Raw genomic sequence first — 22,981 nt, 5'->3', positions numbered from 1 at the left:
AGCGCCCCAAGACCATAAAATTCTGAGATGCTGATTGGCCATTAAATTAATAAATTGACCTAGCAATAGTACATGATTGGCAGATTCTCTGCACATGTGGGGCAGTCTGATCAGCGTCCCAAGACAGAGACGGTAGGAGTCTGTCTGTGGAAATCCACAAATGAATGACAGTAGGTTGGGAAATGTAGTTTATATAATTTGTTTTGCTTACTCTAGAGAGTAAAACTGACATTTATGAGTAATTTGTAAAAATATATTTTACGTTTCTCTCTTCTTATCAGGGAGGGCGGTGCCGCAGCGCCCCCTATGGGCTGGCCGCCACTGATATATACCGTAAATTCTCTAATATAGGCCCGGGCCTTTATTTCACTCAAGTGCATCGCGGTCCAGGCCTTTATTGGAAGGAGGCCAGAATTAGAGACAGGCCTCTATTGCTATTTGAGCAAAACAGACTACCAGTGGAATGAATAAAAAATGAGATTTTGTGTCTATTTGAACCTATAAAACACTAGGTTCATTTATTGAACAAGAACAGTTACCATAACGGTATACAGAAATTTAACAACAAATAGCCTACCTGTAATTCAGGCTAAATTCCAGTGAAAAAAAACGTAGCAAACATACCAGTAGTGCAACTAGTGCAATGTAAACACTTAACCATACATGGTGATAATTAGGCTGTTTTATAACAAAAAGCAACTTACAGGTTTAGACACCTCCTCGCTCACTCAAATTGTCTCGCTTGGTGTGAAGTAAAAAAAAAAAATCCTCCAACTCTGTTTAATCCTCCTCCTCAGTTTCCTCCTCCTCTTCATCTCTCCCTGTATTCTCCTCATCACTCGCGCCAGTCTCTATCACAAGTTCATTATTGTACAGTTCCTCTTCGTCCTCCTCATGTTTTGCTGCCTGTCTGTTTTCTTCCTCGCGCAGACGGGCAGCAGTCAGGGCCTGTCGTCCAGCAGCGCAGGGCTGTGGTACTTGTATGTTACTACCACAAGTATAATGTTGAGGTATGCCCAGAAAAAAAGTTTATAGCCCCGGCCTGTATAAGAGACCGGCCATTATTTACCTCCGCCATCAGCGAGACAGGCCATTATTAGAGACCCGGCCACTAATGGAATACAGGCCAATATTAGAGAATTTACGGTATATATATATATATATGATAACCTGTAGATTGATCCGACTATAAAAAAAAAAGCTGTCATATGTGGACGCACTGTATATACCGTTATATGCACCTTTTTCTTCCTTCGGTACTGAGCAGATAGCTCAGTACCGAACTGAGCAAGTATATTGGCACGCTAATTAGTCGCTAATTACATACCTCTTCGGATCTCTGATTTCCTTGCTCTGACCAACAGGCACCTATTTGGATTATCCTGCATTTTTTCGCCTGTTCGGTTCTGATCACCTGCCTGCCCTCCGACCTTCGAGGCACCAGTGCCTCTGACTCTGTGGGTGGTGCCCGCCGTGTCTCATTGGCAGCTGAAACCAATCTCATACTCTAGGCTCAGACTGAACTATAAGATCAGGTTAGTGATTCACAGTTTCATTTTCATCCTCTGCCAGATAGACCTGGCCACTAGTCTGTGGTCTCCTCCTGCAGAGGTTACTGCCTTAGACACTGACACTGTTCACTGCAGTTCTGTTTTTAATAAACGTTTTGAGAAATCTGTCTGTCTGCCTCGAAAACTCGGTTTAATCATTCTGAGCCTGAAAATGAAGGTATCAATAAAACAAATAAAGAAAGTGCATATGGGCAGATGTCAGTGCCATGTTTTGGTTTGAACCTGAAATTTTATCAAGCAAAATACTTTGTAATACCATTGAGAATACTGGCTATTGATATTGGCTTATAATTAACCAAAAAGCTCTCATTTTAACCTGACTATACCATACCATAACCAGACTACCATAAAACTAGAGAAACAGAGCGCTACAAGAGGAGCTTGCTTTAAACTAGCATGTTGTTATTCTGCAGAAATGGGATCCAAATCGCATGCTTTAATTTCAGTCAACCAATGAATGTCTTTATGATTCAATATACTTAAATGTACTTAGCTGGTGTCATAATCATCATCATATGATTCACTTCTTATATTGTGGAACAATACACAATAATGTTGTCTCTATAGAGCAGGAATGTTACCCTCCCTGAAGCTCCTTCAGCATTTGATGGTAGACATGTTTTTTGTCATAATGGGCTTTAAAGATCTGACCCACATGCAGAGAAACACTCAGAGACCAAGGGTAAAAGTTAACAGGTTTATTGAAGGTTTGCAAAGAAACACAGACGGAGAGAGATATTCTGCTGGGTTATAATGTCGGACCTCAGCGGACTGGTGAACCGGGACCGGAAACTCTGAAGGGGCGATCACTATGATCAGTTCAGGGACCGTGGGAAAAAAAGACTGAGGCTTGTATTTTCCTGGAGAGGCACTCACGCTTGGGGGGCTCTTGGTTATTCCTTGGGGTTTAATCCAGAGAAGACGCAACTCGTTGGAGAGCGGACAGGCAGACTAATGTTGGACTAAGAGGAATAAAAGGAGCGGACTGTCACCTGGTATTCCAGAAGTGGACTTGAACGGGTCATGTGGAGGTTTCCCATAGCTCAGTGCGACTCAGATAATCCTTCCAGGGGGGATAGAAGGTCCAGGCTTAGCCAGTGTTTCAGGAAGGCTTCCTGCTGAAGAACAAAGAGAAAACAAGCTTAGACTCAGAGAGACAAGACTAAGGTTAGACTCTGCTAATCTCAGTATGGCTAGAGTACCCAATACTGGCAAACACTCTGGCGTTGAGGTAGTGACAGCCCGCTGCTCAAGTACTCCTCTGATAATGACCCAACGAGCCACAGGTGTGCAAGGAGGCCCAACGAGGACAGGGCACCATCTGGTGGTGGAGAGAAGAAAAACACAAAAACAACCCAAACAAACTGGAATGCTAACAGTTTTACAGTTCAGAATCAGAATCAGACCCTACCTTAATAATCCGAGAGGGAATCCCAGTTATAAAAACCTTGGAGCAGCAACTGTATCATCATACAAAGATTTTATATGGATGGTCAACATCCTGATACTTGACATCCTTTCACAAATAGATTTTTTAGGTAAGTGTTGTTCAGATGCAAATGTGTATCATTAAAGTAAGCCAGGAGTTCAACTTTACCAAAGACATACCACCATATTCTATAATATAGACACTGTTAACAATATTAATTATTTCCAGTTGTTAATGGAAGCTGTTCCACATTTACAGTGAAACCATGAGTTAAATGGTCTGACACAGCAACACCATACTCAATAGTCATACGTTACAATGCTATCAGCTGGAGAGAATAAATAGTCCAACCATGAGATAATATGGCAAGCTTTTCTTATAGATGTAGCATAGTTGGTAGCAATAACACTTTCATTCACACTCCCAGAAATTTTGCATGATATAATTAGGTTTTCTTGTTTGGATTAGCATGTCATTTGCAAACATAAAATGACACACTCTGCAAAAAGACTGTCCACGAAGCTCCATCAGGCTTTATTACAAAATCTGTCAAAAACACCTGCAACAGTTGTAAGACAGCACCTGAAGAGAGTTCTTATGCTGGTATCTTGGCATCTGTCGTGATCCCAGCCCCGGTACTCATTACTCACTTCATTCGCCTGATGTTCCCTCCCCGCTCTCTAATTATCACTTATCTTATTCACCTGCTCCTTCTAATATATATACGGTTCAGCCCAGCTATCGGGTCCAGATCATTATTCTTTGTTTATTCGTGTTTTCTTTGTTTATTTGTGTTATGTAGTTGTGTCAGTTTGTTTTTGAGTTTTAATTAAGTTCTTGGTTCATATCCTGACTCTTGGAGGCCAGTGGATCAAGAGGGTTTGGTGTTTGTCTCCTGATCGTGTCCCAGCTGACTTTGCTGAGCCCTCAGGGTTTTGGCTCTGTGTGTAGGGGGAGCGTGGGTTAGTTTTAATTCCCGTAAGCCTGGCTCCAAGGTGGAGACTAGTTTAAAGTTCTGCAGTAATTCCAGTACCATGTCTTGTCTATGTCCCTCAACCACTGAGCCTGCCTGTCTCCATCTGAGCGTGTCTGCTGCAGCATACTGTACTGCTGGACTCATAGATCTCTGAACCTGTCTTTACTCTCTGATGATTCCTGGAACCCTGGATCTGTTTGTTCCTGTTTGCATCGGAACCTCTGGTCAGGCTATGGTCTCCTGGATCTCGGACCTGTCCAGATCTGAACTGTTTTCTAACCTGGATCGACCTCCTGCCTGCTCACTGTGGTTGCTACATCCGAGACAGTTTGGACGGCTTAGAGCTGCATCTCGTTTGGCAGTCCATCGGCTGGATCTTGCCTTCTTCAGAGAGGATGGACTGAACTGTTAAACCAGGTAAGTGACTTACTCTGATAACTATCTCCACAGCCTGGATCATTTTAAATCGCTTCTTAAAACTCATTTTTATTCTTTGGCATTTACTTGAAGTGTCTTGATAATCTGTTTTTATTAATTAGTACTATTGTTTGTCCTGTACAGCACTTTGGTGCAGTTTATACCTGTTTTTAAAGTGCTATATAAATAAATTTGACATTGACATTGACATATCTCCGGTCAGATGATCATGGTCACTTAGCTGTGTTTCTCCCTCCAGAGTATCAGTGATTGGGCGGTACCCTGCCCCCCTCCTGCAGCTACTGCGGTCCGCTTGTCCTCAGCAGCCTGCATATCTGTTCTGTTCTGGGTTATCAGTCCTGTCATTAAATGTTTTGAAAATTTCCATTTTCTGACTCGCCTTAAAAACTGGGTCCATCTGTCCCCTTTATGACAGCATCAGAAGGGGCAATCATTGCCCCTGCTGATTTCCATACTTCTGACCATAATAATTTACTCCTACCAACAGTCAAAGTAGGAGTGTTCAACTGTTGATCCCAGTAGCATCAATCATAAATGCAGATGTCAGGTACCAACCTGTTGCATTGACGTTCTAGGCTATTCCAGTTTAAATTTGCCACTCTGCATCTTAGCCTAGTCTTATTAAAGAATGGTGAGTGGGCAGGTGGAAGCTGGTATTTATGCTACAGTATAGAGACTTAGACAAACTTTATTATCATTTTGCATACACAGAATGTATACGAGTGTTAATTTCGCTAACCAGGACAATGACGAAAACATTTCGTCAACGCCACTTTTTCCCGTGACGATGACGAGACGATGACGCACAAATATTGTTTCCAAAAAATAGAAATATAAAAAAAATAAAAAATGATTGTTGTCAACAAGACTAAGACCAGACAAAATTTACGAGCCATGGATGAATGGACATTAAAAAATGTAATTGTTTATAATAAATTTGTAATTTGTAATTGTTAATATAAGTGTTTCCAAAACTTCATAGAAGAATATGCGTTGCTGCCCTGTTTGTCCCTACATGGCGCCTGTCCCACATTGCCTCGCTCCACTTAGTCAGTAGTAGCAGAGGGCTTATACGCCTAGCTCAACTTCGCAGTCATTGCGTGGGGCTCGGATACTGGTGTGTTTGTTGGAGGAGCTGGGCGAAAACAACGCCTGGATGCATGGAGCCATTTTGTTTACAATGTGAAGGACAACACCGGAGGAAGGATGCCACCAAAGACTCTGAGGCTTCAAAATGGCAGGAAAGAACACAGCGAATATCGAGTGACATCTGAGGTGCCAACAGGCTGCCATATGGAAGAAGGTAAGGAACGGGTAGGCCTGTAGTAGTAGGAACGGGGGGGGGGGGGGGGGTGCCCTGGCATGCATGCATGTGGATGTGTGTGTGTGTCTGTGCCTTCCTGTGCTTGTATCTGTCCGTCTCTCTGTCACTGAAGAAAGACGTTCTACTGATACACGGGATGTTACTTTAAATTTCTTCCTCCCAACTACATTCCTGACACAGTGACACCACAGCCAAATAAGAGGTTGGAGAAGGAAGGGAAGTCTGTTGCAGAGATGTTGGGAGCACCCCCACAAACCTGACGTCAAAGAGCAGAAAGCCCTAGAGAACTCAATGGCAAAGTGGATTGGGCGCTTTGGCCTGCCTGCAAGCACCATTGAGGATAAAGACCTTGTGGATATGATGAAACAAGCCAACAAAAGGTTCAATGTGTACTGTGTGATATATGTTAAAATGAGAATCAGTGTGTGAAGTTCTATTCTGCATAGTGTTATATAAATAAAATATAGAAAAAGAGAAGCAGTGTGTGGAGAAGTTCTATTATTTACAGTATTGACTAAAATGACAAAAATTTGACCAAGACTAAAATAGATTTTAGTCTAAGACTAAAGACTAAATTGGGAAGGCAATGACTAAACATGACTAAGACTAAAATTTATTTTTTTGTCATTGTGAATAAGACTAACACTAAATTTAAAAAAGCTGATGACATTAACACTGGTGTATATAAAACAACATTTTGTTGCTTTCATTGTCCAACAGTAAAATGAACATTACCATTATAAAGTGCTGCAGTGCTCAGAATCTAAACAGTGTAGGAGAAAATAAAACCAGTTTAAAAAAGGTTAGGTTAGGGTAAGGTGTGGTTTTTGGGTGGACACAGAGATATTGACATATAGAGGGTTAGGGTGGACATATAGAGGATATGATTGGACACATAATAATTCAATTTCAATTCAATTCAGTTTATTTATATAGCGCCAAATTCACAACACATGTCATCTCAAGGCACTTTACAGTTCAACCAGATCATACAGTCACATTGATACAAAGTGTCATGATGGGTTCTAGAGTTAAGCCCAAAATGCAGAACACACACGGAAAACGGGGTAAAAGTTCAACAGAGTTTATTATGGTTCACAAAACACACGTTAAAGAACTTAATCTGGAACAAGTTCAGGGCTGGTTCACTAGAGTCTTGACTGGGACTGGAGACTGTTGGTTAGCAGAGTTTATAAGAAGCTAAGCATCTAGCTTCAGGCTTAGCATGGCAGACCTTCATCTGAGCTTCCAGCTCACTGCAGAGAACAACAGGGAATATCCACATAGGATTGCTCAGGGTGAGCTTCCAGCTCATTGCAGAGAACAACAGGGAATATCCACATAGGATTCTTCAGGGTGAGCTTCCAGCTTATTGCAGAGAACAACAGGGAACATCCACTTAGGATTCTTCAGGGTGATTCCACATAGGAACCTTCAGGTTGGCTCACCAGGGCAGATTAGCAGGTTAGCTCTCCTAGAGCTTCAGGCTTGAGACTGGTTTCCTGTGAGGCAGCTCTTCCTGAGCTTCAGACCAGAGACTGGTTTCCTGTGAGGCAGCTCTTCCTGAGCTTCAGACCAGAGACTGGTTTCCTGTGAGGCAGCTCTTCCTGAGCTTCAGACCAGAGACTGGTTTCCTGTGAGGCAGCTCTTCCTGAGCTTCAGACCAGAGACTGGTTTCCAGTGAGGCAGCTCTTCCTGAGCTTCAGACCAGAGACTGGTTTCCAGTGAGGCAGCTCTTCCTGAGCTTCAGACCAGAGACTGGTTTCCAGTGAGGCAGCTCTTCCTGAGCTTCAGACCAGAGACTGGTTTCCAGTGAGGCAGCTCTTCCTGAGCTTCAGACCAGAGACTGGTTTCCAGTGAGGCAGCTCTTCCTGAGCTTCAGACCAGAGAAAGGTTTCCAACTAAGATCAACACTGCGGCGTGGAAGCAAGGCCTGGCAGGAGCTTATAAAGGGGAGATCTCCTGATGGGTGGATTAGCAACAGGTGTGCAGGAAGACTCCAGCCCTAGGAGACCCACGGCACACTCTGCTGGAGACAGAGGGTAATCTCCAGGACCCAACAGTAACTTCAGTCCTAAGGGAAAAAATACAAAGAGCAGAAGAGGATCCTCGGCGCCCTCTGGTGGGCAAGCCTGGGGATCCCAACACAAAGTTTTCTATATAAGGAAAACCAGTTGATTGCATTGACTCATTGACTCAAATACAATCCCTCACATTAAGCATGCCACTCATAATACAGATATAAGTGGACATAGAGAGATATTTTTAGGTGGAGAATTTGTCCTCCTTGACACCAAAGGTTTGGGGAGGCTTTCATGGACTTCAGTGTGCCAGATTCTTTTCAGTTCAACCCACTCTCTTCAAGGCACCATCTTCAGGTTTATCATACGTGCAAAGACTGTGCGCATTTTGCCCCTTTTTAAATAACTATGCATGAGCAAGACCATCCTACCTGCTGCTTTTCCACCATTGCGTGAAAGAATATCCCGATTACACTCTGATCCTATTTATTTCTTTTGAGTCCTTCCAATTCCTCTCAGAAACCTGTGTAACCATTTGCTTCTTCTAATATTTTGAGACCAGTTGAACTAAAAACCGAGGCCAACTGGATACATAAACACTAGAAGTGCGCATGAATAAACAAGAGCACACACATTGGGGTTAGGTGAGCATGTCACAAAGACCGACATGTCGAACACCCAATAGATGAGATGAATCCCTGAAACTCAAAGCCTAAAGAATTTGTCCAATATACGTCAAATTTAGATGGATTACAATTAAATTATGCATGGGTGTGTAAATATTTGCATATTTTTAATTAGCAAGGGCTTTAGGGAAATCTAATCTGTCTACAATGATGGTTTTTTGGAAAATATAGACTTTGAGCTCATTCATTTTCCTGTTGGGGCAGCTTGATTAGTGTAGACTTAGATTGTGATTAGTGTAGATAGGCTACTACACTGATTGTATGCACTTACTTATTTTCTGTATCAACGAGTATTTGAGCTACAGTCAACAAGTATTTGAAGAGCAAACCTTGGTCACAAAAAATATGTTTTTGTTCACACACACACTGTCCTGTCCATCCTTTAATAGTAGGGTGCAAAATCCACATTTTGTAAAGTATATTTATTTCCTTCTGAATGACATGTTGCAGGTGACTGGAATCTGCAGTGGGAATAAGTCCTCTTCCGAGATCAAACTGTTGCTGTTTGACCGACAGCCAGATTGAAACCTCCACCTTGAAGGAATACGCAGAGAGTGCGCGCGCGTGTTTGTGTGTATGGGAGCCAGGCAGCGCGCGAGGAAAAGAGAGAGAGAGGGGGAGAGAGAGGGAGAGATGCGACAGACGCAGTAGACGTGCCCTCTCCGGTCTGCTTGCCTTTCTCCTCTCACACTACAAAGAGCAGCGCTTTGACGCACCACACAGAGTTTGAATATAGTATTGCGCTCTGGTCTCTCGCCGTGTTTTTGCTACTCTTTCTACTTCTAATCGATATTCCATTCAGTCGGAACCAGAATATCTTCACCACTGCAGAGTTTTGAAGAAGAACCTGGCGCAGCTGCTGCGCAGGAGGCGTGCTGTGAATTAATATCCAAATATACCTGGAGTTTGCGTTAACGCGCTCAAGGAAAGCACCTGGATCAGATCAAGGAGCAGCCGATTTCCCCGGTAAAGACGCACTAACCCAGGAGGATTCTGGGCACCGCATGCCGGGGACATGTGGAAGTTTGCGCCGCTGTAGCGCAGCCACAGAGCCGGTTCATCTCTATCGGAATCAAACTATTACTTCAGACGCTCTTAGAGGACCCAGATGTTAAAACTGAACCTCGTTTTTCTTCTCTTAGCAAAACTAACATAAACAGGAAGGACACGAACAAACATAAAAGAAACAGAGGGCATCCCGTTGCTTGCGGAGTTTGGTAACCTGCTTCGGGAACTCCGAAGCTTCTCTTTGTATTTCACGGGTCTCGTATCGGCCGATCATTGCGCCGCAGACATGGTGGGATTAGTGCGCTCTGTTGGCCTTGTCCGTTCCTGGGAGACTGAACCGAGGCTACTGCTGCTGGGGACCGCTCTGCTCCTGGTCCTGTTGAGCAAAGCGGACGGTCAGCCGTGCCCCCCTCCATGCTCCTGCACTGGGACCACAGTGGACTGTCACGGCCAGGGACTGCGCAGCGTCCCCAGGAACATCCCCAGGAACACAGAGAGACTGTAAGTTTAGGGAAACCAGCTCCCTTATTATGATTAAATGCTTAAAAGCAAAATTATAATCACACTATTTATTATATAGAAAGGATCTAATCTAATTAATATGATTTCTTACAGTTTGTTTACAGGTTATTATTCTTTTTTTAACTATATTAAATCAATTTATAGTAAGCAAACCAAAAGGATGCTAAATAATTTCATTATCCCAAAGGATAGAAAATTAAGCAAATGTTTCCAAAACATCTAAATAACAGGGCTTTATATAATTCCTGTCAAATACAGTAAAACGCACAAGATTTCCAAGCTGATAAATACATATATATATTTTATTAAGCCATTCAGAATAATTTCTTCCAGTGTTGAGTGTTGGGGGGTGCCGCTGTGGTCTTGCTGGTGGTTTCGCACTGTTGCACTAACAGAGCCTCTGTCAACCACGTCGGTTTGTGTGGAAACCAGCGAGTTAATCAAAAACGGATTTGGACAAGTGGGCTTTGACTCAAACAGGCCTCGTTTTACCAGCGGAGTCCCAGTGATGGAACTTGTTTGAACAGTTTCACTGCACCAGAACCTTCTCCATTTATTTTTTATTGTCTAGTTTAAGTTCAAATGATAATTAAGATTGAATAAAGAACAGACAAACCAACATAAACTAAGTCTGTTTGAGTTCATGTATTTTAACACTTTGTTTCTTCCTTTTTTTAAATGTCTAGGGATCTGAACGCAAACAATCTCACAAAAATCGCCAAAGGGGATTTTGCAGGACTGAGGCATCTGAGAGTCCTGTAAGTTTATTTAATTATGTTTTTTGTTATATTTTCTTTCTGTTAGTCTTTTTCACAGACTAAAACATATAGCCTACATGATCTTTTTTAACATGTCCTCTCCTGGCCAACAGTATAGTGGCTCTGTGTGACTTATAGTGTCCGCAGAAATGGTATTTTGATCTATTTTCAGCTGAATTCAGACTGGTTTTCTGGTCATTCTAGCACTTTTCCTTTCTCAGTCTGAAAACTATCATGAGTTTACTTGGCCCTGTATTTGGGACCCTTCCTTTTAATTTTTGTATTCTTATCAAGATTGTCTCTGTACATTTCTCTTCATAATGCAACTGCTTTTGGCATTTACTTAATCATATGTAGTTACTTTAACACAATTGTTTCATGTTAGCAGGGTAGGACATAAAACAATTGTCTTAAAGTAACTAAATATGATTAAGTGAATGCACAAAGCGGTTGCCTTATTATTTTCAGTCTTCCAGTACCTTATGCAGAGAAGCTACCTGACAACATGATGCTGATTCCTCAAAGCTTTACTTTTGGTGTAGCATTTCTAGGGTGATGTGCAGTGCCACTACTTTTCAAATGATAATGTTTGCAGTGACAAATAGTTCATTTATGTGTGAAATCTAAATATAATGTATTCATTCCAGTATTACATTGACTTGTTTAAATATTCTGCAACAAACTTTAAATCATCATGCATTTTCTTCATCAGTGAAGTCGTGTGCAGTGAGTACATCGCAGCTAATGGGGTTCAGTACATTACTTCTTTAGTGCATTGTTCTTCAGCTATTTTCTTAAGAACAACAGGGACTGATGATATGGTCTTGGCAACATATTCTCATTATCAGTGCGTATGAAATCGTACGAAAAGTTATGCACACTATTTCGTACGTTTTAGACGTTTTTCCTCAAAAATCCACATCAGTGCGCATGCGCTGGCAGACAGAAAAAAAAAGCGGATTCGAGGACGAACGTAAAACTGGGAAAAACAGTGCAATAATTACTTCTTCATGTCTCTAAGTACGTTGCTTGCTGTTTTATATCTTAGGGTTAGGGTTACGGTCAGGGTTAGGGCTAATTGTAATTTATATTCAAGATTCGTAAATGGTGCGTCAGATGCGCATGCGCATACGACGAAAAAAACTTCCAAAACGTACGAAATTACGGTGCATAACTTTTCGTACGATTTCATACGCACTCATAATGAGAATAGGTTGGGTCTCTCTAAAAATCTCTATAAGTGGTCTGTGGCTCAAAACTCTAATGTTGTTTTCTTGACTCTTTGTCATTTTTATCTTATGTAGCCTCTGGTTGATTCAATTATGACATGATAGTGCTCAAGATGACCTTTAGAATAAGCCCAACACTATTCTCCTCAGTTTGTTTTGCACCAAGTATGTTATGAATGTTTTCAGAGACTTCCCTGCTTGTATCCATCATGAGATGTTTCTAATGCAATATCTTGTTAAGGAAACCTTTTTTTATGGTCATTCATTTGGACAAACCTGTTATTATACAGGAGCAGGTATTGTTTTTCTAGGGGATTTTCTTCTCAGTAACCTGGATTGAATTATTGTTATTTTTTTGATGAATCACTTATTAATAGTAAAAGATTCCTTGAAGGCAAATTTTTACAACATTAAGGCAAGTAAAAGTAAAACTTTTCAATTTTTTTTTTATCTTAAATGCAAAATCTTTATATATATATATATATATATTAGGGATGCACGATATTGGGATTTTGGCCGATATCCGATATGCCGATATTTTAAAAACTCATGTAGCCGATAACCTATATCGATACCGATGTTAAAGCTGGACAAAAATAAGTAGTCATTGAAAATAGCAGTTTTGTTATCCATTTCTGACACTTTGAAAAATAATATACTCAAATATATTTTCATATGCTGATATCAAATTGATTTTTAGAAACGCGGTATCGATCTATTTTACTTTCAAAATCTCGTTAAATTTCATCGTTCTGTTACAAACTCTCGTGATATTTTGCAAATTCTTGTGAGATTTTGTTAGTAAAATAGATCGATATCAACATATAGAAATATGGCAACATTTCGTGAATTTTTGGGGGATTTTGTAGCATAACAATGACATATAGCAATATTTCATTAGTAAAAGAGATTGATATGGTGTTTTTAAATGGCAATATATCAGCATATGAAGATATTGTGATATTTTAATGCATCTTTAGAAGTTTTTAAGTCTGTAAAAAAGAAGTTTTGAGGAAAAAGAAGAAGTAATATTTTTTATTTTTTTTTTAGACTTTAGAAACTCAGAAGCTGATCAAATATCGGGTTAAATATCGGTGGGGTGGCCGATGTCCAATATTCAGTTTTAAGGCCGATACAGGCCGATTCCGATAGGGGGCCGATTATATCGTGCATCCCTAATATATATATATATATTTTTTTTTATAATTTTGGTATCATTACTGCTCTATCACCTAAAAGCATGTTTGAGAGTCTCTATACTCCAGCTAACGATTTATCGCTTACTATTTTAGTCGATGATTATTTCAATAATCGATTAATCACGATTTGTATGTGTTCCATATATTATGAACAGAAGTAGGGACTGAGATTGTCTTAAGTTAAAGCGCAGAGATGGTTTCATAAACACATGTGATGAATATTCATTTACACAGCTCAGATGTGGACTCTTTTGCTCCACAATGACAAAAGATTAAACGGTTTCCAATCCTGTTCTGCATTTTGAAGCCCTGCCACCTGCAGCGCTGCATCCAGTTGTACAGGTCGCTCCACTGAGCACACAGCCTATACGACCAATAAAGAACAGCTCTCTGGCACCTGTTAATGCCGTCGTGTTAATCTGCCAGTTGGAAGTGTCAGGCGGGGTTTATTTTAACCACTGGGCCCCGGGGCCCATGTGCTGGAGTGATTAACACACTGGCGAGGAAATGATGGAGGGCAAGAATGGAAAGAGATAGCGGTCATTAGGTGTAAACGCGGAGAGAGGAATGCAGCTGCTGGAAGGAAAGGCTGGAGGGGAAGGAAAAGAGAGAGAGTCAAGTAAGAACAGGTTTCCAACCTGACATCAGTCTGGGTTCAGAGTTTCTCAGCTCTGATCTGCTGCTGGGACACCTAGAGAACCACTGAGCGGCTATGTGAATGCTTCGTAAAACACATTGCTGGAATTCCTGTCGGGATTATATCCTTAATTAGATGTATAGTGTTCCGGTGCGTTTTGACGCATATCATCCTTTTAACTGTTGACAATATGCTTTTTTTTAAGATTACTGTTGTGTACAATATTTCAAAGTAAAGGAAACATTTGTTTCCAAAGTATATCTTGAACTTTCCACACTTTTTGCAAACACCCTGTATTTTGTATTTTCCCATGACTATAAAAACGTATCACATAATTATGAGGTGGTTTGAAAGTATTCTATAGATCTAAAAAAAAAAAGTAAACATACATTATGTTTATATTCGATTCTATGTAGAAGCAATTTTTGTTTCAAATATAGCTGGAAGTATTTTTTAGTATGCCACTACCAGGTTTCCAGATTTACAGACGTACAAAATAGGTAAAACATGGAATAAAGCGGATCTGTAAATATCAATTTACAAATCTTACCACAGCTTCTAAATTGTAGAAGACTGGAGTGAAAGGACAATTGACTATAGGGTGTCGAATCTTAATCCCTTAAGGGCCACTGTCATGTCTTTTTGTCGATGCGTCCATGCTAAAAAACAGCTGATTCCCGCGGCTGACTTAGCTCTTTAGCAGGTCATTAAGTTCCACCCATCCTGTTATGTTGAACCAGGGAACTAAAACATTCAGGATACTGGCTTTTGAAAACTGACTGGATAAAGCTGTACTAAACCACTTTAACAAGCACATCTGATTTCATTAAAATCAAATAAATATATTTGCATGTAAAAATACCTGTTCCCTAGAGAACAGGCTGGGTGGGTAACACGTCTACAAGACGGCAAAGAAATACTGCACTTCTTGAGAAAACTTATTTTCACTGCATGAAAAGTGGGATTTTCGTCAATATGCGGCACTGTAGATTGTCGTGGAACTTCAGATTAGCGGCAGTTTACGACAATTTGCAGGCTTCGCCGAAAACTCCCGTAAATTGTCAGAAATTGACGTGGACTTTCTAAGGCAGTGTTCCCCCCATGCCTCCCCCCCATGAAATTCTAGGGGAGGCTTTAACATGTAAATGAACATGCTGTGAGCTATACAAATGCAAATCAGGGTTGCAGGGGGGGTTTTACTCCAAGTGACATTTTTCTAAAAGGTAAGAAAATCTCTGATACAAAGTAGAGACTGACACGGGAGTGGATTTTCACTCCTGTCCTGTCCCACTCCCACAGAAAAAAATGGTGTCCCGTCCTGATCCCGGGCCAGAGTAGAAATCTAAATCCTGTCCCGTCCCACTCCTGGTGAAATTACTCCCACTCCCATCCCGCTCCCATTCAGAATGACTCCCGCTCCTGCACCACTCCCATTCTTGTTGTTTTTAGCGCAGGTGAAGCTCCCGCTCCCGTCTGCTCCCGTTAATGTTTAATCCTGTACCGTCCCAATCCCGTGATCGTTACTAATACTGACTCCCATCCCACGGGAATCCCACGGGAATCCCATGACCCGTGGGATTCCCGAAAAAATGTCAGTCTCTAATACAAAGAGATCAGGCTCAGTATAGCCTCTTACATTTTAGCTTGAATTGATTTATTTAATTAAAGTATAGAGACCAAAACAGATCTTTAGCTGACAGAGCAATACATTTAGAGCAGTAATTATAAAAAAAAAAAATTGCATTTAAGATAAAAAATAAAATGTTGTCTTTCAATATGCTCAATTCACAATAACTTAAGTGGAAAAGTTTCAAGAAATGAGTCTGAGATGATTCACTTTATAACATGGCGCATTATCCTGTCGGAAGTAGCCATCAGAAGATTGGTACACTGTGGTCATAAGGTCCTGCCAGGTCAAGATCCGCAATTGCAATCGCAACAAACAGGAAAAAGAACATAGACAAATTCTGGTTCGTCAAATTAAAATATAGCAGCAACAGATCGGTGACTATAAATTATAGCACAATTCTTACATAAAAAAAAAAAAAAAAAAACTAACATTGGATTGGATCCAAACTATTGGTTATTCACCAACGAGGAAGCAGATTTCTCATCTCCATCAAAATATTTATTTTATACCGAGGGACTTAAACTTTAATCAAATCCATTAAAAAGAAACTTCTTTTTACAGGAATGAAAAGAGATGTTTGGGAGAAGAGAACAAGTTCATTCAAAAAAAGCAGTTTTGAATTATCCTTATCCCCGTTACAAAAATCTACAAAAATATAAATATATATTTGGGCAGAAACTGAACATATGCTGGATGATGGTGGGATTTTTTTAATATGTCATATTAAATTAAGCGCTCACAGGGTTCATACGGGAAATGAGGGGCCCCCTTTTTAAAAATCCCTTTTTTAAAATCCCTTTTTGGAAATGATTTTAATCCCATCAACAAGAACCATGTACACAATTTATTAGTGTAAGAAATATGAAGGGGGTGCAAGCACAGTTCCATGATCCTTTTAGGGTATGTAAAAAACACACACACACACATTTTATACGATAAATAAAATTGCCCTAAACCCTTTTTCCCCCGCCGGGGAGCGATTTTAATATATCTGACGAAATTTTTTTTATATCCATTTTTTAAAAAAGAATTATAAATATTCGTTTTAAACATTTTTAAAATTAATTTTATTTCCCTTTTTAAAGGCCCCCTTTGTTTTAAAAAAAAAAAAAAATGAATGTTTTTTAAAATTTTTTTTTATTGACCCGGGCAAAACCCCCGGGTTTCCATCTCGCCAGGGGCCCTGTACGTTTCTCCAAAAGAACCCCCCCCAAACCCCCCCCCCCCCCCGGGGTTGGCGGTTTGGGGCATTTCCCAACGGGGAGGATGTATGTTTTTTTTGTTTTTTGTGCAGGCGGTCTGGAGGTTTTTTTTCCCGGGGAAAAACTCCCCCTTGGATCGATGGAAAACTCTGGAACAAGACAACTAAAAGAAGGGGTTTTTAGCAAAAAGGGGTTTTTTTTTTAAAAAATTTAAAAAATTTTTTTTTTCCGAATTAAAAAAAAAATTTTTTTTTTTTTTTTGGCCTTTGCCCAAAAGGTTTTTTTTTAAAGGCCTTAAAAAAGAAAAAAAGCCCCAAAAAAATTTCCTTTTTTCCCCCAAAAACCCCGGCCGAAAAAAAAAAGGAAAAAAAATCAAATTTTTAAAAAAAAAAAAAAGCCTTGCCCCAAGAACAAGCTTTTTAAAAAGTGTTATTTTTGGGGATTCACGGGGAAGCTTTTAACGCCGTTTTTCACAACTGGGAGACTAATTGCAGGCGCTATAAACCCGGAGCAAGGGTTTAAGATTTAAAGAATATATTTTTTCCTTTTTTTCTGCGGTAAAAGGAAGGGGTTTTAAACCCCCCGGGGGAAGTTTAACCAAAATCAAAGCTTTACATTTTGTTTTAAACAGAAACCCTCGCCTCCCCAATGAGGGGGGGGCCCCTCCTATTTGCCCCGGAGCCTTCTGGGAAAGTCCAGTTTTGAACGGGGTTATAAAAAACCCCATTGGAAAAAGTGATTTGGTTTTAATGTTTTCCCCTTCCTTTTTACGTGATTTTCTTTTTTTTGGAAATTTTTTTTTTATTTTTTAACCACCTCTTTTAATTGTTTTCAGCTGCCTGTAAGCCCTTTTTGAGACCGAACGCAGGACTTCAGATTTACGCACCACCCCAAACACGTTTTGCGTGCGGGGGCCCAAATCTGCCGGGTGGGCCAAAAGGGAAAGGGGGGTAAACTTTTTTTAGTGACTTTTTTTCAGGGCATTGATAGATGTGTTGTGTCCATACGCAGTGCGCTGATTCATTGTTTTTTTTTTCAGCTGCTGAAAGCAAGGCAGAGTGTGCTAGCAGATGAGGAAGTGGAACTCTGGAAGTCCGCCGTCGTCGGCGGTGTCTCTGGATGAATTGTACGGTCGCCGCCATTTCGTAGGCCGGATCTCATTGAACTCTGTGTTAAGCTGCAGTCCCGGTTAGAAGCGATGCCGAAGTACAGGGCCACGCACAGTAGGCGTCTGCACATCGGACCTGCCTCGGAGGGAATGCTGCCAGTTACCTCCAACCCCGAGGAAGCAAACGGACCGTTCACGGACTTTTAATTTTTAGAAACGCATGTGTTTGGATACGCGTTGTATATAGTTGTGTGTGTTTTAATAAAGCTCTTTCTTTGCATAAACAGCTTCCTGGCAAATGTTCTTTTCCTGTAAAAAATTCATTCATGTCCTTGATGGTAGCCTAATAATTGTGTAGTAGTGTAGGATAACATAAATACACACCATATGAATGAATAAATATATGAATGAATAAATATATGAATGAATAAATATATATATATATGAATAAATATATATATGTAAATTTATATGTAAATATATATATATGCCAACCAATCACGAGCGACTTTACTTGTTTAAAAAGAAGTGGTTCCGTCCAATACTCAGTAAGAAAATTAAAGCCTGGCGTGGCCACGTTTGGTTTTGCTGCCAATCACGAGCGATTTCACTTGTTTGAGAATAGTGGTTTCAGCCAATACTGAGTAGGTTATTCAAGCCAGACCTGGCCAGCCGCGCGGGTTTGCTGCATTCATATGCTAATTAGGGCCATTAGTACAGCTGATCGCTCTCCACATACGTCAGAGTCCGTTTCCGACAATTTGTGGCACAACAAACGCGGACAAGCACGGGTTGCAAATTGTCGGAAACTGACGAAAATCAGGCAGATCTGCGGGAGTTTACGGGGGTTTACGGGGACGAAAATCTCACTTTTCATGCAGTGTAGTGTTTGTAGTAGGGTGTTGCATATCTTCTATAAGTCTGTTGTGGAAAGTTTGGTCTCTTCAGCCTTCATTTGTTGTGTTAACAGCACCAGAGCAACTAACTTAGGAAAGTTTTGTTCTAGGAATTCCTCTTGAACCCCTGCAGGGCATTTTACAAAAAACAATTCTTTACAAAATGAATAATATTATGGAAAATTACCTTGTATTTTGCTTCATCCATCTTTCCATTAATTCTGATCTGTATCCACCTGTCTTCAAGAAACAATGCATCTCCACAGTATGATGCAGCCATAACCATTTCAATGTGAAAATGATTTGTTTTGAGTGATTATTTTAATATTTTACAGCAAACAGTCAGTGCATGCTTGCGTAATTACTAATCCTATCTGATTAGAGCACCTTTTCCAAATGATGGTTTGTCCACTGCATTACTTTTTACACATTTTAAACAGGACCTTTAATGGTGTTCTTTTTGCCAATCTTCCATATTTCCTAACAGATTGATCCTCTTATGCTGTGAATTGTTACCTTCCCTCCAAAATGGCCATGGACATGGCTTCTTTACTGATTATTGATTGCTCTACTAGTCTGACCTGTTAGTATTGGTGAAAACCATTATTTCATAGCCGCACTATATCAGGCAAATACTGAATAGTGATATCACTGTTTAAAATGGCTATGGGGATGTTGATGTTGATAAGAGCTAACCCAAATTTTTAAGAGCCATTTTCTGTCTGTGTTATATCAAACTCACCCCTCTCCTATCTGTAAGTTCAAGCTTCTCAAATAATAAAGATACAAATAAGGCCCGGGAATAAGGAGCAGTTTGTGTAAATCCCAGTGGGATAATGCACAATTAATAGTATGACATACTATGTACTAACAAAGCTTTGCAACTGCAATATTGGACCCATTGGACATATTCAATGGCAATGATGATTCTCAGTTGATATGGCGTGCCGCTCTAGTTTGCGTTATGCCAAAATCTTTCCATTTCATGCCAATGGCCTGAATTGTAGTAGAGATGCACAGATCCATTATTTTCTGTTCAAATCTGATACGTGACTGTGTGGCTGATATATGATACTTATTCAATACTACTGCTGAATGAATCAACCATATACTTCGACATGTGAGTAAAGGCATCATGAACACAGATATAAATCATCACCAGCTGCTGTGTGGGCTCTGATCAGTGACATAAGCAGGGTTGCAGTGATAAAATTGAAATCACTTTATTCTTTATTAATATTAAATATTTGTGTATGATATAAAAATAAATAGAAATGACTGGATTGGAATGCTGGAAAGGCATTATTCATCTAAGTATTCAGTATTGGAGCTGAGTATTGGATTGGTGTACTAAGTAATACCAAGAATGTTTGTTCACTAATGTTCTCTAACTAAACCGTGAGAGCTGCAAAAGAAAAGCTAGACTTATACTAAGATAATGTGAAGACTTATTAAGTAACTTCTAGAGATGATTGGTTGGCCTGTTTTTTGTTTCAATGGGTACTAGAGTAGTTAAAAGCTGTATAAGAAATGGGAAATTATGCATATTTTATATAAGACTTCACAATTAAGTGATACCCATCATGGAGTCAGTGGCAAAAATCTGATAAAATATGGAGATTTAGTGTAAATAACCATGCATATACACTCACCGGCCACTTTATTAGGTACACCTGTCCAACTGCTCGTTAACACTTAATTTCTAAGCAGCCAATCACATGGCGGCAACTCAGTGCATTTAGGCATGTAGACATGGTCAAGACAATCTCCTGCAGTTCAAACCGAGCATCAGTATGGGGAAGAAAGGGGATTTGAGGGACTTTGAACGTGGCATGATTGTTGGTGCCAGAAGGGCTGGTCTGAGTATTTCAGAAACTGCTGATCTACTGGGATTTTCACGCACAACCATCTCTAGGGTTTACAGAGAATGGTCCGAAAAAGAAAAAACATCCAGTGAGCGTTAGTTCTGTGGGCGGAAATGCCTTGTTGATGCCAGAGGTCAGAGGAGAATGGCCAGACTGGTTCGAGCTGATAGAAGGGCAACAGTGACTCAAATAACAACCCGTTACAACCAAGGTGGGCAGAAGAGCATCTCTGAACGCACAGTACGTCGAACTTTGATGCAGATGGGCTACAGCAGCAGAAGACCACACCGGGTGCCACTCCTTTCAGCTAAGAACAGGAAACTGAGGCTTTCAATTTTTTCAAAAAGGGTCATCGAAATTGGGCAATAGAAAATTGGGAAAAAAAATTTGCCTGGGTCTGATGAGTCTCGTTTTTTGCTGCGAAATTTTGGATGGGGAGGGTCGAATTTTTTGGGGTCTACAACATGAAAGCATGGAACCTTTCCCGCCTTGCAAAAGGTTTTGGCTGGTTTGGGGGTGGGGGGGCATGGTGTGGGGAAAATTTTCTTGGCACTCTTTGGGGCCCCCCTTGGGGGGACCAAATTTAGAACGTTTTCAAAAGCCAAAAGCCTACCTAGGAATTTTTGTGACCAGTCCAACCCCTTTTTGCCCAATGTTTCCCAAATTCTTTTGGGGGACTTTCAGCAGGATTTTGGGCCCATGGGCTTTTAAAATTGGGGTTTACTCAGAAATGGGGGGTTTTTTGCTGGAGTAACTGTACTCAAAGGCCCCACAGTCAACCGTTCAATCCAAAAGGCTTTTTTGGGGTGTGGGGGGGCGGGGGTTGGGTTATGGTGGTCCGACTCTTTTCGGGGGAAATTGGGGGTGGAATTCTTGGCCCCCCTTTTAGAAATTTCCAGGGTTTTTTGGCAGGTTCAGTTTGGGGGGAAAAGGGGCCAAGTTTTGATGGGGTTAAAAAGTGGGGGTTGGGTTTTTGGGGGGAAAAATTTTAATATTTGGGGGGGAATTTTTATTTTCTTTTTATTTTTTAATTAATAAAATTTTTAAAAGGGGGGGGGGGTTTTATTGTTGAAAAGGGGGGGGGGGGGGGGGGGGGGGGGCAAGGGGGGGGGAAAATCGGGGGGGGGGGGGAAAAGGGGGGGGGGGAGGGGGGGGAAATGGGGGGGGTTATTTTGTCAAAACTTTGGGGGGAAAACAAAAAGGGGGGGGGGGAGGAAAGTCCCCATCCTTGGTTGGGGGGGGGCGGGAAAACAACATCTTAATTTAAAAATTGGGGGGGGGTTTTTATTGGGGGCCCCAGGGGGGGGGGGGTTTTTTTTTTCTTTAACCCCATCAAAAGGGGGGGTTTGGGCCCCCATTTAACAGGTTCCTTGGGGGGGGGGGGGGGGGGGGGGGGGGAAAAGGGGGAATTTTCCCTTTGGGGGGGGGGGGGGAAACTTGGGGGGGGTTTAAGATTAAGGCCCCGGGGGGGGGGGGGGCGGGGGGGGGCCGGGGGGGGGGGGGGGGGGGGGGGGGGGGAAAGGTTTTTGGGGGGAATTTAAAAATTTTTTTTTTGATTTTTAAAAATAATTTTAAAAAAGGGGGGGTTTTTAAAGGGGGGGGGGGAAAGGGGGGGGGGGGAAACCTCAATAACCCCTTTTTTCAATCTTTTTGGGGGGGGGGGTTTTGGGGGGGGGGGTTTAAAAAATAATTTAAGGGGGGGGGGGGGGGGGGGGGGGGGGGGGGGGGGAAAAATAGTTTTTTTCTTTTGACCCAATAGGGGTTTTTGGGGGGAAAGGGGGTTGGGTTTTCGGTTTTTTGGGGGTTTTAAATTTTTATTTCCAAAAAAAAAATTTTTTTTGTTAATCCCTTTCCCAAAAAAGGGGGGGGTTAGGGGGAACCCGATTTTTTTAAATAAAAAAATTCAATAATTTTAAAGGGGGGGGGGGGAAGGGGGGGGGGATCAAAACCTTTTTTAAAATTTTTTTTTTTATGAATTTTTTGGGGGGGGGGGCATTTAAAGGGGTTTTGGGGGGGGGGGGCCCGGTTTTTGGGGGGGGGGGGGGGGGGGGGGGGGAAAATTTCTTTCTCATCCTTTTTAGTTTTAAGGGGGGGGGGAGGGGGGGGGTTTAAAAAAAACCAATTTTATTATTAATTTTTGGGGGGGGGGAAAAGGGGGAAGGGGGGGGAGGGGGTTGGGGGGGGGGGGGGTTATTCAAACCAAAAAATACCAAAAATGGGGGGGGGGGGATGAGGGGGGGGGGGTTTTTATTATTAAATTTTGGGGGGGGGCGGGGGGGGTTTAAGGGGGGGGGGGGCCATTTTTTATCTCTGCCTCTCTTCTCCATTGTTGTTCTCCTTCCATCTCTCTGTCAGCCTCTTCTCTTCTTCTTTTCTCTCTTAACTGCAGGTCAATCAGGCCCCTCCTGCTGTCTGGCCTCCCATGTATCCAACAGCTCCTACATTGTGTGTGTCTTTATCAACCCATGTCTTGAATTTTCCA

The 22,981-nt window shown here is 41.3% G+C and overlaps 1 protein-coding gene across 9 annotated transcripts in view; it reads left to right on the top strand.

Annotated features, from left to right (window-relative positions):
• Positions 1-9,093: 9,093 nt before the first annotated feature.
• The window catches only part of slit2 (slit homolog 2 (Drosophila)), a 139,742-nt gene continuing 125,854 nt past the window's right edge, over positions 9,094-22,981 (top strand). For 4 of the 9 annotated variants that reach the window (XM_038292789.1, XM_038292788.1, XM_038292787.1 and 1 more), the window contains exons 1-2: positions 9,096-9,954; positions 10,662-10,733. In XM_038292789.1, coding sequence (XP_038148717.1) covers positions 9,740-9,954; positions 10,662-10,733 — 287 coding nt within the window. In that variant the 5' untranslated portion in view covers positions 9,096-9,739. Of the gene's footprint in view, positions 9,955-10,661; positions 10,734-22,981 lie in introns of all 9 variants that reach the window. The other 5 variants (XM_038292786.1, XM_038292784.1, XM_038292783.1 and 2 more) reach the window with 2 other exon arrangements.

Source organism: Cyprinodon tularosa, unplaced genomic scaffold (genome assembly GCF_016077235.1).
Source record: "Cyprinodon tularosa strain WSP-4 unplaced genomic scaffold, ASM1607723v1 ctg318, whole genome shotgun sequence".
Classification (NCBI taxonomy): Eukaryota; Metazoa; Chordata; class Actinopteri; order Cyprinodontiformes; family Cyprinodontidae; genus Cyprinodon; species Cyprinodon tularosa.
The sequence above is the reverse complement of the archived record's forward strand: the minus strand, read 5'-3'. Positions and strand labels throughout refer to the sequence as shown.